General features: G+C 29.8%; 2 protein-coding genes across 3 annotated transcripts in view; one reads left to right on the forward strand and one right to left on the reverse strand.

Moving 5' to 3' along the window:
* Nucleotides 1-18,162, forward strand: part of LOC107443647 (plexin-B) — a 600,640-nt gene that overhangs the window by 375,423 nt on the left and 207,055 nt on the right. The gene's annotated exons all lie outside the window — the stretch shown is intronic.
* On the reverse strand, nucleotides 979-8,310 carry LOC122272962 (uncharacterized). The gene is made up of 4 exons (XM_087157232.1): nucleotides 7,892-8,310; nucleotides 5,810-6,026; nucleotides 2,355-2,569; nucleotides 979-1,435 (listed from the first exon to the last, which is right to left on the reverse strand). Exons 1-4 carry the CDS (start codon nucleotides 8,179-8,181, stop codon nucleotides 1,108-1,110), a joined length of 1,050 nt encoding a protein of 349 aa, XP_087013358.1. The 5' UTR covers nucleotides 8,182-8,310; the 3' UTR covers nucleotides 979-1,107.

Consider the following 18,162-nt stretch of genomic DNA (forward strand, 5'->3'; position numbering starts at 1 on the left):
ATAAGTTTTTTTTGCCATAAAGTGGGTTGTGAAAAAGTTTATATAAGCAACCCTGGAAAATCATTTGCTTGGCATTAAAAAAATTATGAAAATAAAGAACTCGAAACAGCTTCTATGCATCAAAGATGAATTTATATTTTTTTACGATTCAATAATTTAAAAAGACAAAAAAGTATTACCCTTTTGCTCCCAGGTGCATTTTTTTTTGTTTCCAATTCTCAGTATTTTGTGTATACATTCTCATTACAAAAATTAATTTGATGAAAAACATTAAGTGTCATCCTTGTAAACAAGCAATTGCTAGACACAATAATAATAAAATGTTCCTTTATTAAAAACTTAAGAAATTTAAGCAAAAAAAAATACCCAAAGAGGAGGAAAAACTTACAACACACACTAAAACGAACAAACACTAAAAGTATATATAAAATATGGCCATTGCCAACATTTGCTACATGCAGAGGTATTAAAGATGATACAATATTATTAGAAGAAGGAGTGCACAACCATGGGATGAGAGATGGAACAACTAGCTGCTGCCTAAGATGAAAAAATATGAGAGTAGATACCTGAGAGGAACAAATAATGAAAAAAAAAGGCTGCAAAAGAGTTCTATGTTAGGAAATTTTAGAATTACAAAACTAATAATGGATGTTTTTAAAAATTATAAGTTAGATGATATTAAAGTTTAAGCAGTTTAAATTTGGGAAGAAATTGGGTCTTTTAAAAATAAAATGACTCGAATAAATTAAAAATATAAAAGGGTGTGTATATACTACTTTTTAATAGCATTTACTTCTGGAAAATTATACTAGATCATTACTAGAACTAGAATGTTGGTGGCCTGAAAGTTTTTAAAAAATGAAATAAATATTTATATTATGAATAAAATAAAATGTAAACAAATATTTTAAATGCTGGATAAATAAATTAAATGCTGGAAATAAATACATTAAATGCTAAAATTCATGCTAGTTTGTTAAAAAAAAATGCTCTTTAAATGACAAATTTATTTATTGAAAACAAAAAAAAAAGATAAACTTAGCAAAAAAAAAAAAACCAAAATACAAAAAAAAAGTCACCAGCATTCTAGCTCTAATAATAGTTTTAAGGCTTATTTCCCACTTGTGGACACAAGTGGGAAACATGATCTAGATAATTTTCCACAGTCATTTGTCCGGACTCATAGTGCTCTTTTGCAGCCTGTAGTTTTTCATTGAGCTGTCTATATTTTTTCCTTTGTTGGGATGGCACTCCTCGCCCAACATTTAACATCATAATTTGTCCCTCAGTCTCGGCTTGAATACTTCGCAATAATGTTATCATTGCGAAAATATTAAGCCGAGATGAGGCACGTTTGTTTATCTTAGAGTGCCACCCCTCAAGGTTATTATTCGTCCTCTCATTTCCACTCTCATAGTGATTCCATATGGACCTGAAAAATAAAGTATATGATCAATGTGATATATAGTATAAGAGAAAACTTTATTGTTAATTTCTGATTGTGCACTTGAACATTATGCTAACAGAAAAGATTTTTTTTTCCCTAAAGAGATTACTATACTGCTATATTTTAAATTAGTTATGGAGATGAAAGTGATTTTGAGATAAAATATAATCTCCTGTATACAGTCCTAACTTTTTATAGTTATTTTGCTGTCTTAAATTCAATTTTTTAATGTATATTAAAAACAAAAAATTGTTATTTTCAAATTTTGCTTTTAATTAAACAACTTTGTAAAATTTTTGGATCTCAAAGAACTTTCAATGTAATCTGTAAAGAATGCATATCCTCCAACTGCTACGGAATTTTCATAGTTTCAGAAATCTTCTTTTCAGACGGTAGCAAAATTAATGTCTTAATATTTAAAAAAAATTAATTTTAGCGTAACTTGTCCACTATTACTTATAAAAGTGTAGGCCATATGGCTAGACTCTTAAGTTCTGATAAAAGTTTTATGAGAGATCCATTTGCTTTAAAAATTTCTACTTTGGTTCGCTACCACTAGAAAGAATTATTTTCAAAAACTTCATAAGTTGGAGGGTATGAGAATGGAACATTTGCTCTTAAACTTTAGAAAAATTTCTTAAACTTTCTCATTTTTACCGTTTATTCTCATCCACTTAAGTTTTTTAAAGCATTATAGTCTCCAGGGAAAAAAATTACTATTGTCCTCTATTTAAGCAAGAAAGCAGAAATTGTAAATCAAAACTACGTGAATCAAAACAGTACTCCCCTTAGCCCTTTGTTATTTTTTAGCTTTTTACAGTAATTTTAAACTTGAATAGAAAGCACATCTCATCATATCATTTCACAATTACAGTTTTTATAAGTAATTGATGGAAATACTCACATGTGAAACGCAGCATCCGAGTCATCCAAATAGGTTTTGATGATGTACTGGTTCATGCGATGTGTGGCATTCCCTGGAGGAGCACCACCTTCCAGCCAGATCCAAGCATTGCCCATCTCTTTGGGAGGGACTAGTGGCAAAGCTACTAGCCGACGAACCCACCTGGTGGTTTCTGGGTCGTGCTTGTATTGATGGACAAGCCCCAATTTTTGCACCTGAAAGAAACAAATTTTTTATATTTTTCCCATATACAGAAAAAAAAAGTCATCATAAACTTTTTGTAAGGCTAACAATATCTCTGAAACAAATTCTGCTCAATTTGCACAGGAACTTGATGTTTGCATTTTCTCAAACTTCAACATCCCGATCACCACACACTGATAGGTGTACCTTCAGCTTCCATCACAGTGCATGTTGTGAATTTCAGTAGTAAACAAATCAGTTAAATATATCTTGCTTATACAGAGTTACAGCCCGATTCCAGGAACTTTTAGACTGCCCCGCGTACATGAAAGCAACGAGGAAACTTTAAACTTACATTTAACAGAAATAAAATTTTATGATATGTTATATTTACCTTCCGCCAAACACTTTGAGCGAAGTGGAAGTAACAGCCCTTTACTTCAATGTCGAGGAACACTTCATCAAGGGCATTTATCACTCCCACCTCAAAGTCGAGCATGCTAGAGGAAGGTGCAAAATCGAGGCCAGCATCCCTTGCTGCTGCTTTGATCTGCTGGAAGAGGCGGAGGTACGTCTCCTTTCGCTTGTCTTGTAGTAATGCAAAAGCAAAAGGGAACATTACCCCCATGTATCTGGCATGGATGGTATACAATTGATAAAACAAAGCTGGTACTATTTTGAAAGTACCATCCAGCCAGATTTTCTCTGCTGCACACAATATCCCCAGATTCTGAATTGTACTGAAAACCTGAAAAAAATTTATTTTACATTTACTATAAATCTGTTATAATCTCTAAACAACTAAGTTCTAAATCTATGCATTCTATTGATCATTTTTAATAATGAAATTACATTATGATTTGTAATTATACTTTGTGTGATTAAAAATCATAATAATATTCATATCGAATCATAATCATATACTTTGTGTGTATAATATGCGTGAGCATAATTTTTTATGAAACAAGTTTTTTTTTTTTTGTAGATGCATCGATATATACGATTTTAAAATGGCCTATGAGGGCAGGTAAAAAATTTGCCCTGAGTCGCTACAAGAGCATGCTGTGTGTCATAATCTTAAACAATGGGGAGAAAGCAATGTTCAGCACATTTGCATATGTTTACCATGTCAATGTGATCATTGGAGACGATCGACACATAAAACTGTGCGAAATTGCAACATGCTGAACATTTTTTACACCAGAGTGTTCTCCGTTGTTCACGAAGACCTCGGATTTTGTAAAATGTGTTAAATAGTTTCAGCTGTAGATCATCACCAGGATGAAATGTGGAACCACCACTTCACACTTGAAACAACAAGAACTTTGATAAAATAAGGGAACTCCTCATAACAACAATCAAATAAGACCAAAATCCAGCAGGAAAGTTTATTTCAATGGCATTTCTTTTACTTGGAGGGTATGGTGCACATAGAATTTCTGCAGAAAGGCATGATAACCAACTCAGTTTCGTATTGCTAAAAGTTGAGCGAGCTCTGTACATATATTAAAAAGAAGTGATAAAAATTGAGTATCAGTGTGATTTTGTTGCACGATAACTCAACACCTCACATGGCTGCCAAACATATGAACTGAGACAGCGATTTAAATGAAAAGTATGGCAACAACCTCCATATAGTTCAGACTTATCAAAATGTGATTTTCATGTTTGAAGTAGTTGAAAGGATCTTGGCGAACGACAATTCAAATGTAATGTTGCTTACATTCCACAGATATTTCCTAAACTATTCCTTATTTAGCCTAAAAATCTGACAAAGACTAAGGAATGTATAGGAAACTTATGAAATGATGTATAAACATAAAATAATTTTTTTTTTATTCATATGTGTTAAGTTGGAAGAAGGAAAACGAAACTTAGTGTTTTAGTTCTGCGCTTTACAAGATTCTGGTTGTTAAAACAATCAGCTTTGCTAACTAAAAAACTGTGTGTTTAGATTGGAATTCTTAAAATGGTTTTATTTCAAATAAGAATTTCAATAAAAATTCAAATAAGAATACTATTTGATTCTTTGTATCTTAAAAATTAACTTTTGCTTTTTTTCTAAAATATTCAATGCAGTTTTGCAAAGAATAAATTATACATCCCACAAATACCTGTTGTGAAATATTCATTTTAATTAGTGAATTTTTATCTTCTATTTCAATAAAAGTTATAAGAGAATGATCACTTTTGGCAGCCACTATATTAAAAAAATCATCTGAAAGGATTTTCCTCCCAACAAGCAGGCTTCATGATTTTTTTGATTCTTTTTAAAAAAAATCAGATTTTTTAGATTTTCATTCTAATACTTTGTAAGAACTTTAATTTATGCTTAAAAATACTTTATAAATGTTTAATCAAAATTAAATTAATATTAAAACAATATTTTAGAAGCTCTAACTTACTAATATAATTTTTCATTACAATACATAGCTTCAAATGCATAGTAACCATTTTGAAACAAATGCATAATATAAATTTGAAGACTAGATGAAATAGAGAATTTAATGAAAAGGGTCTGTCTAGGTTTTTCTGAGAGGTATTTATTTTGTGAAAATTTAGACACAATTTGTGAAAATTAAAAATAATATTAAAAAATCAACACAAAAATATGGATTTATTCGTTTATTACGAAACACAAAAATGAAATTTAAGTTCTTAAAGTTGAATTTGTGAAGGTACCCTAAGCAGTAGTAAATTTGGCTTGGACAGACTTTTTAACTATTAAATTAAAGTTTCAATTAGCAAACCATAATTTTAATTTAAAATTGTGTATTTTTTTCTCATGATTTCTAATATGACAAAATAAATAAATATTTAATCTATATATTTTTATATTAAAATATTCATTTTTAATCCTATATCAAAATTGATGAGCTAAAAAAAATCTATGTACTCATTGGAATTTTTTTTCACAAAATTTCTTTCTATATTTCTTTTAAAATCAATACATATATTAAAAAAAATCAGTTGATTTAAATCAATGATTTTTAAAAAAAAAATCATTTGATTTAAATCAACGAACCCTGACAACAAGTAAATGTAAAATTATATTTTTAGATTATTATTTATTAGATTAGATTATTATATTATATTTAGATTTTATAGTGAAAAGTTTGAACAAAAGAATTTATTAATTAAAATAAAGTGTAAAACTATATTTGGGTCAAAATTCTCTAAATGTAAAGTAAGGAGTGAAAAAAAAATGTGGGAAGATAATTTTTTTTTAATTTCAGAATATTGAGACAATGGTTATTAAGATATATATTTACCAGAAATCTTTCAGATCCCTGCCCATTATCGATCAACAGGAATTTATTTCCGCCTGTCGTTCTTTGCCACTCTTCTGGGAGATTAATATCATCCACAGAATGTGGCAAGGCAGGCATCGTTGAATGGCGAGATCTATACATTTTTTTTGAAAGTGCGGAAAATCTGGGAATTGCGGCAGCAGCCTCCAGGGACAACGCATGATTACCAACAGCTTCACTATGAAAATTAAAGTAAAAAATAACAATAAATTATTAAGTAGAAAAAATATTATGCACTTATAATATAGCAGCTGCAAGCATGCTTACAAATTAGAAAAATATTTATTTTACTAAGATAAATAATATTTTTTGCTTGCCTATAAGAATTGTTCCTTTCCCAAAGAAAAACATCTCTTTTTAGTAAGGGAAATTGAAACTATTCTTATTTATATGGGAATATACAATATATTAATGACTATGTTTGTACTCTGTTTATATAATTTTTTAAATATAAATCTACTCTATTACTTCAATTATAATTAAATTTGCCTAATTGACAAATTGAAGAAAAAAGAAATTCAATGTTGATGTTAAAGCAATCACATTCATTATATTCAACAAGATGTGTGGAACGGGGCCTCATTTAACCTCTGAGGATAGAGGAAGTTCTGACTCGTTTCCTCATTTTGTGTTTGGGAAGTTTTCTTAAATTCTATGTACATTAATATTAAACTTACTAATACAACAAATATTAATTCCAAAAGTGGCTCAAAAGCTTTAAAATTTTCCTCCTCATTCAATATAGTAAATGGTAAAAAAATTATTGAAAAAGCAATTTAATTGTTACTAATGTCTGGCATTTTTATCATGCAAATAAGTTAAATATTTGAATTTTAAAGAGTGGAATCAGAAATTTCTTAAAAGTCATCTTTAAACTGTTTAACACTTGATATTCTTAATTGTATTATATCCATTACTTTCATCTCTTTTCTGTTGTACTATATGGTTGAGACATCAGATTTAACATCTTACAATATGCAGTTCATAGAATTTATTAAATTTATATATTAATAAATTCCTATAGATTTACTATATATCTATTCATGATTTAACAGGATATCTTTCTGTCAATAGACCATCAGTAAGCTGGTAAGTTTATCTATCAAAGTGAGTTTATAAAATCAAATTAATTCGAACATTCTTAAGTAAGTCTATTTCTTTAAAAGCGTTTTTGTCCACAATAATCTAATAAAATTTGATTCATAATTATCATTTGTCTTTAGTGCTCCCCCCCCCCCCAAAAAAAAGATTTTGTGTATTATTTGGGTTTGTTTATTAGCTATCAATGTGTATATTGACAAAAGCTAGATAGATCTGAAAGTGATATGGGGAAAAAAAAGTTAATTTACTACAGAGTATAGGGAAAGACAGTGTAGCTTGAACTTGGCTAAAATATTTTATTACTATTAAAATATCTTCTTTTTTTTTCCTTCTCCCCATTAACATGTAGTTAATTCACAGTTCTACTCTTAATAATAATTTGAATTTATTTGCATTTTTTCAGTGGTAAAAAAAAAAGATTATTTACATATATATATATATATATATATATATATAAATTTATTTTGCAGAAGTCAAGTTACAAGCCTTAATAATGTTACATAAAAAGTTCTTAAATAATTTAATTGCATCTGATTTAAAAGGATAAATTTTATTTACAAATTTCAAGAATTAAGCTTACCTAATTTTATTCACTTAAAATTTGTTAGAAATAAACTCATTAGATAAACAAATCAAGAGCCCATTACATAAACTCATCAAGCATATTTTCTTCTGAATTTGCTGACTATGAATTAAGTAGCTAATTTATTGTTAATAAAATATAAGCATAGTTAATAAAAAATAGATCATAAAATATTAATCATAGTTAATAAAAAATATTTAAGTTTCATTCAATTAGAATTGAAAGAATATTTAATTTTTTTTAAATTTAAAATTTGTCAAAATATAAATTCTAAACTTCTTTTTTTAGTTAATTTAACACAAACATTAACTTAAAATTTAATTTCTTTATAAAAGACATTTCATTAAATTAAAACTTACTCGTACAAACGTTTAACTGGTGTTGTAATTCTCTCGGCAGCCTTTTGCTCCATCTCTTCTGAAAAGTTCATATACCTAATCTTTTCGGAATCATCCTCATGGTTGCGTTCTCCTTCCTTTAAAATTATCGTATCATCTTTAATGCGGAGCCTAGCTCCACAATGGGGCTTTAAATGACGGCATCGCCAAAATTGTATTTGATTGCTTGTCCGTTTAAGTGTGTATGTGAAATTATTATTGACTAAGATTTTGCCTCCTCTTTGGGCATTTAAAAAATAAAAATCAGCCATTGCGGCACGTGGATCTCGACAATTGTGAAAATGATTTGCGGTTGTCGTACGATGTGCTATGTTAATTTCAGTCGCCAAATTACGATGCTAATACCATTGCAATATTCACAAACATGCCAAAATATTATGTTAACCTCTTTGGCTGTTTATACTGAAGAGACACAACATTCATGGCTTATTTGCAAACGCGCCAAAGAATACACTTAAAAAAGAATAACCCTATAGTATCTTTAACTTTCCCCAACTTGACCATAATTAGTAACAGGTGTGCCTCTCTAAATCCCCTAACGATGCCTTTTGTTCGCTAGGAGGGTGGATGTCTAGGGATGAGTTTGGAGTGTCACCAAAATAAATAAGTTTTGAGACGACAGAAATTATATTGGTCAGTTATTATTAATGCTCCTTGACATAGTAGTAAAAAGGAAAAATTGGTAAAAAAAAATGTTAGTTATGAAAATATCGCAGCAAAAACTAGCCCTTTTTTACAGGAAAAAGTATGAAATTAATATGTTTTTCTGCAACACGTTATTTTTCTCTATTTTTAAAAAGAAAATTTTCTTTTCATTAGAATTAAAGGGATTTTCCTTAAAATGCTTCTTTATTTCGCAAACTTACCAAATTACAGGATTAGTGCAAAGAAACTCACAAATATTTCTTTATAGTTTTAGTGTAGCAGGGAAATTTTAATTTATCTTACCATAAGTTTCTTTGGTCCCTCTTTTGTTGAGTTTGTTATAATCAAAAGCTTATTTCCATGCAGGCGAGCCGCTTAAAGCAATTATCACGTTTTCCTGATCAAATAATGACTTTATCTGACCTAAGTAATTAAATAAAACTAGCTTTTTCATCGAAATCCCTTCGCTAGCAACTTTCTCCTCTTTTTAAGCCATTCATTTTTTTTCCTTCGCTATCTTTTTTTTATGCCCTTCTCAGTACTTTGGGTCACGATATTTTTTTTGTTCTTTTTTAATTTTTTGTTCTCTTTTCTGCCTTAATCTGACAGGGCCTCTACTTCAGGTAGTTTTAGCCCATGGTTCATTAGTGGTTTTTCAACCTGAGATAGAAATTCCACCGGGGATTATACAAAGAAAAGTAATAAAAAACCAAAAACCCAGAAACAAAAGAGCAGGAAAAAGCGGAATAAAAGGCAACAAAAAATGAGATCCGCCCTTAGCAGACGATCTTTTTTTTATTTTTTAAAGTGAACTATAATTCTAAATAATCTAAAAAAAAAAATTCGAAAAGGACGTTAAAGAAAACATTCTCGCGGAGTTGAGAAAAAGTTCTTTTTTTTAAAGCACTAAGATAAACACACGTGTCCGAACAGAGCCTTTAAAAAACAGGATTTGACACACCATACTCAAAAAGAATTAATAAAAAAAAAAAGTTAAGGCGATACTTCACATCGGGGGGTCAAATCTAAGGCCCGGTATAATTACGGATTAAGGTTCCTTCAAAAATTGATTCTCGGCTGGCTTCAAACCTGGTGACTCTAAAAGTGAAAATGCAAAAAGGCTTCTAAGTCTTATCCAACCACTAATCCCACTTTGCGGCTGGTAGGATTTAATACTAAAAACGACAGGAGAAAGACACCTCAACTCTCCTTTAGGTCATGGACCTAAGGCTGTTTGCATGAGAAGTGCTTGCAAAATGAAGATTTGCTTTAGCCGTATGCAAATTGCGCTTTAGTTTCGGTAATGGCCAACTTTTGTGATCTCTTCATATAGGGTGGTGGGAAAGTTAAGTTTTTAGGTAGGTTTTTCTTGGAATCATCAGATCTTCATCGGTTATGGATCTAGCTATAAAAAAGCTTTAGGTATAAAGAAAGCGAGAGAATCGCTTCTCTTAATTCCCTTAATTAAAGGACTTCTTCCACTAAATCGTTACTTTATAATAATTGGCAAACACAATACTTGTTGAATATTGCTTGAAACAAGATTATGAAATTTTATTAGTTTTCTTAAAAGATATTCAGTTTTAGGGTGTGGTTAAAGTTTTCAGTGGATAAATTTGCTTAATGCATTTTTCTATTATTCAATAAGCCTTTATTTTTTAAAGTAAGGCAAATGATACGGCCTGAAGGGATTAAAATGAAAAAAAGTGTAAATAAATCGCGCTTTAGTACAAATAAAAATCCCTTATTATTCAAAACGAACTCTTTTACGAAATCTATACCATTGTCTAATTAGAAACTTCATTCCCTTCATAAAATTATAAATTTGAAATAACAGTTGACATGTTTCAAATGCTCAAAAATAGGCGTCCATTTTCAAGACTTGCCAGACTTTGGCCTCCTATATTTGAGTATTTGAAACATGTCGACAGTTATTTCTTATTTATATATTTTTGAAGAGAATTAGGTTTTTCATCAGATTACCGCTTCGGTTTCTTGGGATTATTTGTTTAATAATGTTATATTCAAGGTGATTGACAAACGCACGGAAATTATGGTATGTATTCTAACTCTTACAATTTGTCCCTTTTGTTTATTTCGAATAATCCTTCTACGTATGGTTAAAAGCACTGGCATAATTCTTGCATTTATTAAATAAAAGTGTGAAATAAATAATCTTACTGTTCCATGCAACCAAAAAAACATATATTTAATATTATGTTGTTTGTTTAAAAAAACTTTTTACAAAGAAACTAATTAATTTATTTGTGTATTAATTTTATTTTATAACCATCGTTGAACAGCCGACTCTAATTTTTGAATTCACGACTACCATTGTTTAAATCCACAGCCTTGTAATTTTGAACCAGATCCAGAAGACTAGGGAACTCTTGGATCAAGTATTGAGAGAAATCTGCCCTTGTGGAGGACGTTTTGGTGGAACTAACCGCATTTGCGTTACATGGATAGGAAAATCACGAAAACCTCTCACTGTTAACCTGACACTAGGGGACTTTAACCCTTGATACGTCTACCACAGAGGATATTTTACGTCAGCACAGTGGGCGGTACAAGCCAAGTGGGGAATTCATATCGACCAGGCAGCACTGGGATTCGAACCCGGTTTGCCTCAGTGGAAGGCGAACGCTTTATCCTCTGAGCCATCATGACTCCACTAGCCGGGATTTTATTTTATTTTCTTTACAACTGTCGTTGAACAACCGACCCAATTTTTAGGATTTATGACTACTAATGTTCAACACCGTAGCCTTGTAATTTTGAACCCAATACAGAAGACAAGGGAACTCTTGAATCAAGCATTGGGAGAAGTTTGCCTTCATGGGGGACTTTTTAATTCAACTAACCCTTATTTGCGTTACTTGGAAATGAAAACCGCAAGAACCTCCCACCGTTAGTCTGACATCAAGGGGACTCTAACCCATTATCCGTCTGCCACAGAGGATATTTCACGTCAGCTCTTGACCGGTGCAAGACGGATGCGGAGCTAGCCGGAATTGATAAATATCCTTGTTAATCATATTCTTTAAAAAAAAAAAATAATAAAAATTTAAAAAGTCTTCCCCCCCCTCCCCGAAAAAAAAACTCAAATCGTATATTTTTTACGCCTACTCAAAAAATCTTAATTACAAATAATTAATTTCAGAAAATGAAAGAGAGTCTCTTAATTATATATTTTTAGTCAATTTGTAAAATTAGTTTCGTAAGACAAACAGAATTTCATTTTGTTTCTTATATAGATTCATCCACATAATATAAGCATCATATTCAAATGCCATATGAAATGAAAACCGCAACTACACAGTTTTACTGCATCGATTAAGACAGCCAAGCCTGCCCCATTCATTTAGGCACCCAATCCCCCAAAACCCCGCAATTCTCTTCTTGGCTGTTCTAATAGTCGTGATAAATTGTACTTTATTCGACTTGTTTTATTTTTGAAAAGCAAACAAATGGTTTGGATCATGCATTATAATGCGCAAAGAGTCACCCAAACAGGTGCCCATCATCCATCAAAGCCTCTGTTTTCTTAATAGACCACTGCGCATGCCCGCCTAGTGTTTTCCGCTGTTGCCATTCCTGAAAAGAAAAAAAAGCGTGCTCTTTAATTCTAATATATTAATGGTATTCCACCGTTTTAATGATTTGGTTTGAATAATAAAATTAATCATCGTCTGTTAGTTGTGTTGTGGCTGAAAGTTGTGGAATTCATTTAGGAATTACCGTGTTTGGAACTCAAGAAATGGATATGTTTTTTGAAATATATGACATTTGACTACAAATAAGGAAAAAAAATTTTAAAACGATCTTCTACTTAAATGAGTTTTTTCGTTCAGGCATTTAGAACATTTCCGATTTTTAAGTAAATCGTTAATTCTTATTCATATCAACTTAAATACGAATTTTACATTTATAAATTAAATATTAATTTTTTTATATATATTTTATAAAAAAATATATAACGCGTAGAGTTAGTATTCTTATTCGCAATAATTACTTTTAAAGGGAATAAAAATTCAAGCTTTGAAATTTTATTATCATTCTTTCATTCGGTAAATTTCATTTTCATCAATAAAATTAAAACATGATCTAGAAATTTCTGTAGAACTTACTTTCAGTGGCACACAAATCTCATGCCAGAAAAATTCTAACTTCATTTCTGGGATTAAATATTATATGCATGAAATAAAAAGAATTATTTTATTTTATCTGCAATTCTTCCACACTTTCTGCGTGTATAGTTTCAAAAATGAAGTAAGAGTAAAATTATGATTATTAATCCGAAATATTTCCGGGAATTTATAAATTTTTTCATTCTAGACAAAAAGTAATCTTTTATTTCATTTCAATGATCTGAATCATGATATAATTCCTATTAGTTTCAAAATATTTATATTTTAGTCTGCAGTAAAAATTTTAAATCATCGAAAATCTCATATTTTATTGAAGTCGCCTAGAATTTATTACAGTTTTATAAATTTAAACAAAGTTTTAATGATCGTAGTTCAAACTATTTAAGTTGTTCTTTTCTTCTTCTTCTGGAAATTTAAACCTTACATAATCGTAGGTTTCATATTTCTACGTTCTAACCTTTTGGACCATTTCTAAATTACAATAATGGAAGTTGAGTATAAATTGTGACTCTATAATGTAGGATTTATCTGGAATTTTAAAATATGCGTCATGTTTCATTATTTTCCCCATCAATATATAACAAAACTTTTAAAAAATTATTCTTTATTGGGCAACTGAGAAAGGCCGGAAAGGATAAAAATGTAAATGAAACTTATGAAGAATTCTTTTCACTTAAAGCCCTCTTAAAGAACTTTTTGAAACAGAGTTTCGTCGAGATGGGTGTTTTAAGACTTTATTCAAAGAGTTCAATGCAGAAGAATTTTTGATTAAGTTTCTAAAACCCTATAACAAAATAAAAATGGGTGAATTCCAAATATAGCAGTCTCTAAGAAAATGCCCATTTGGCTACTCTCCAAATCAATATCGATTGACCTTTAAACGAAATTGAAAAATAAAATAAATTTTTAGTCTTTATTTTAAATCCCCTACTTTTAAAGCTTGGTAGCTTTCTTAAAAGGTCTCATTTAAATACATGTTCAAGCCACTTAAGAAAATTTATCCATTTTGTCCAAACGTCTTAAATCAAAGGTCTTAACATGTTGTTCTTGATTTAAATCAATTAAATGAACTGATTTGTTCTCTTTGAATCTTTTTAATGGTGGCAAATCATTGAAAACGTGAATTTAGAAGCCTGGAACAACTTGCAAGAATCAACATATTAGAATCACCGAATCAATCAATCATTTATTGGCAATTTAACTAAAAGATGAATATCACATATTCAAATGATCTAATTCAAATGAAAAGGACTAATAATCAATCAAGGACTGATAATAAAGTTATCTAATTTAATTGAGAATCTCTGTTTTAAAACAACCAGTTAAGATAAAAGATAATATTTTTCAATTCGAATAAATTTATTCATCAGCATTTTAATTTAAGTTCTAGTTCATTTACGTTGCACTAGAGCTGCACAATTGGCAATTGGCGACGGTCTGGGAAACATCCCTGAGGATGATCCGAAGACATGCCATCACAATTTTGATCCTCTGCAGAGGGGATGGCACCCCGCTTCGGTAGTCCTTCGACCTGCACGCGAAGTCGAGCACTTTACGGTAGAACAATTTAACGAGGACCTCCGTCCCTACGCACACTGATCCAAGTGGTCACCCACCAGCACACTGACCACAGCCAGTGAGGCTTGACTTCGGTGATCAGCTGGGAGCCGTGTTTTAACTGCGGGAAATTGAAGAATTAGAATCACAGATATAGATGATTTAATATAAACAAAAATGGTTGGTAATTAATCTTCAATAAAAATTATCAAGATCTGATAACCTGAATCAAAACAAAATCACTCATCAAAATTAATTTACTCAAACAAACAGATTAGATAACTTATTCAAATAAACTGACATTCAAATCAACACATTCTATATATATGATCTCATTTAAAATAACACATTAGAGTTCCTAGTTCAAATTAACTCACTTTTAGATAAACAAATTTAGAATCTCAAATTGAATTGAGCAAGTCCAAATCAACAAATTAGAATTACTGATTTGAAGCAACTGACATATACATCAATAGATAAGAATTACTAGTTAAATCAGATGCATCAACAGATTTAAATCGATTAAACTTTTTTTTCAAAATAGTACGCTATAGTCAACAATTTGAATCTGTGTCAAAATGATTTATTAAGTCACTAAATCATCTCAACGATTAACCTCATTGATACGTGTTATGCAACTCTAGTATTAAGCCACGCTCTAACGGGACATAATATTTTAAAAGCTGCAATACAAAGTTTAAACAATAAAATAAAGCATGCTTTTCTCTCGGAATAAAAATTTTTATTTTTCGTTATAATAACGTTTTTTTCCCCTCAGTTTTCCATTTAAACAGATGATTAATACGAGTGTCCTCTTCTTTTTTCTTTTTTTCTCCTTTTTTTTAAGTGATAGAGCTAATAAGATAATGCGTGTTTTGGTAAATTACTTAATTGCGTAATTTAAATTCTTAAATGCGGATAAACGTTTGCGATCTTTTGTTTTGAAAATTTTTAGTTATGTGTGATCTTAATTTAGGCTATATTTTGTGATGTCATCTAATTAAAGTGCCAAAGCATTTCAACAAAAACTGCAATTCTTTTACGATTTATATTGTCAGAAAACTGAGTATGTGTTTCCCATACTGTTAAATAAAAATTTAATTAAAATATTAAAAGAAATATAAATTCTAAAAGAGAATATTAAATATATTTGCACTTAATTTCATAAATATACCATCGAAATTTTAAATAAATATTAACTAAATTATACAATTATTTAAAGACTTTTAAAATGGGTTTTTGTTGTTAAATAAATATTATATGAGAAATGATTCAGAATAATAAACAGAAATTATTTATCTACCCTCCTTCATGAAGGTAAAATTTTTGTAGAATAATTTATGAAAATTTTTCACTTTAAATGCCTAAAGGTGTATAAATAAAACAAACTTTTCATTTTAAAGCAACAAAATTCGAAACAATAGACCTTACGTTTCCCAATGAATATTCTAATTGATATTATCGTCTGCCTCTGGCGGGTTAAAAAGGGGTTGGCTAAAAACAAAAATTGATAGAAAGCAAAACAATTCTAGGCCTGTTTGAAGTATACATAGGCTCCGCATATTTACTTTATGAATCCAAGTAGTTCAAACGAAAACATAACCAGAGTATAGGGCAATGTTTGCCTTTACACACTTCCATATGGAAATGACCTACGTAAGGAAAAACGTCAACCATCCCTAAGACAAACATTCGAAAGAGCTTGAATGCCCCGAAACTTAACGCGTAGAATTATTTTGAAACAAAAACCCCCTTACACTTTCACCCCTTCGTGCTTTTCATTTAAATTTCAATCCTCAAAACCAACAAGGGTGGTTCTCAGCGCCGTTCACACGGGACACAACCCCTTTTCCTTTGCAGACGATTTTTAGGGAAGTTTTCTCTTCAATTACCATAAACATATTCATGGAAAAGTTCCACCATACCCCTATGCTCCTTCTCTAAGATTCAGACCACATTTTTTCTTTCTTTTTTATTATCATCTCTACCAATTCTCTGTATAGTTTTCATAAGATCATATTAAAGGGGCAGATATTTCTGGAACAATGAACTCTTCCTCTTAGAGGATGTTCTCCAGTTTTGTTTTTTTCTTCTGGAAAATAAAGAAATTGATGCGATGGAATAAAATTTATGAAGAGGAAAGGAAAAAAAAATAGAAAGAATACTTTAGATGTACTTTCTGTTGTATTTTATTCATACTTGAGAATAACAAGAGCGCTTGAATCTGTCTTTAAGAAATGGCAAAATTCTCTGTTGGAATTTTAAGGATGGACCCATGAACATTTAAAACTAAATAAATGGGGAATTCATTTCATTGCATCAAGCTCTGTTATCAATCTTCAGCTGTGTTTAAATTTATTTGAAGTATTAACATTACATTTTAAACGTAAACACTGAAAAATGAACTCAGATTTTACAAGACTTTCTTCGTTTTTTGACGAAACTGTTTTTTAAGTTCATTCAGTTCTCTTGAGCAACATAGTGTAAAATCAACCAATACTGCTTTATGAACGGAATACTGTCTGTCAATCACGAAGCTGTTCATAAACATGACCTTCGAAAGAAGAAACATTTCGAAAGAAAGAAGAAGTTCATTTCATTTTATAAAAGAGAGCGCGACGCTGAATAAATTAAAGCTTTAGGCCGAGTTTATGGTACTTAAAATGTCAATTTTTATTTTTCTCCAAAAAAGGAACTTTTAAAATCAACCTTATTGCATTTAATCTGAGTGGTCAGTCTTTTAAAAATTTTCACGTATTTGGTTAATTATTTTATTTTTATTGGTTAATTTGAAAATATCGACCCTGGAAAAAAAGTATGGTCAAAACTATCAGAATATGGTAAAATTTTCCGCATTTCTGGATCTATGGTGGCACCAAAAATCCCAGTAATTTTATAGCGATGAATTTTGATAATGATTTTGGTGAAATTGACTATGAAATATGTTTTTATAATGCTTAATGAAATTTGGTAAATATAACAATATTTGATAATTATATCATGCACTTTTGAGCATGGCATAAAAATCATTTAGTAGTTAAATTTACTTTTCAGCTTTGTATTTTTTGTGATAATGTGTGTGATACTAAGAACTGTAGCTCTAAAAATCAGAATTTCCAGTAAACCATTACCATTTGAATGAAAAAAATTACCGAAGGAATGGCTTTTAATTTTATTAAACAGAATTATGTGTTTAATTTTGTTTTGTTTTTTTTCACTAGAAATGCCATTACCATACGGTTCAATCAGATAATTGTAATTCAATAAGAATTGCGGTAATTCAATCAGAGTTGTTTCTCCCCGTGCACTTTTAATTTTAAAAGTATGTATTTTTAGGTTCATCTCGCAACGGGAATGTTATTATTGCCGATCTTTTTTAAATACAACGGGGTAAAAAAAAGTAAATGAATTAATAAATGGGAGAACCAGTTTATAAATAAATTAAAAGTTTATTAATTTATGGTATAAAAACTTGCAAACACAAAATTTTTTTTTTCTTCATTTCAATATTGCTCATTGTTTGGATAAAATGGGTAAAAAAGGTTTTTTTAAAGTTTTTTTTAATATTGTAATAATTAATCACATTAATAATTAATTAATAACTCGTTTTAATTTTCATTAGTAGTAGTAACGTTAGTAGTAATATTTTCAGTTGTTTTGTTGTTTTTCTTCATTTCAAAATTGTTCATCGTTTGGACAAAATAGGTAAAAAAGTTTTTTTAATATTATAATAATTAGTTAATTCGCATTAATTTTTATTAGTAGTAATAGTATTAGTAGTAATATGTTCTGTTGTAGAAATTAGTAATATTTTCAGTTGTTTTGTTGTTGAAGTTAATTTTTAATCTTAAAATTAAAGATTTTTGAGATGCACATTTG

This window comes from Parasteatoda tepidariorum, chromosome 2 (genome assembly GCF_982258835.1).
Source record: "Parasteatoda tepidariorum strain Cologne lab strain chromosome 2, Ptep-v5.0, whole genome shotgun sequence".
Classification (NCBI taxonomy): Eukaryota; Metazoa; Arthropoda; class Arachnida; order Araneae; family Theridiidae; genus Parasteatoda; species Parasteatoda tepidariorum.

Excerpts from the sequence above, each read along its gene's own strand:
- LOC122272962 (XM_087157232.1), bottom strand. The coding sequence starts at position 8,181 with ATGGCTGATTTTTATTTTTTAAATGCCCAAAGAGGAGGCAAAATCTTA. Across the intron at positions 2,570-5,809 it reads AGGGATCTGAAAGATTTCTG|GTGCAAAAATTGGGGCTTGT; the intron begins GTAAATATATAT and ends TGTTTCTTTCAG. Across the intron at positions 1,436-2,354 it reads TCGGATGCTGCGTTTCACAT|GTCCATATGGAATCACTATG; the intron begins GTGAGTATTTCC and ends TTTATTTTTCAG.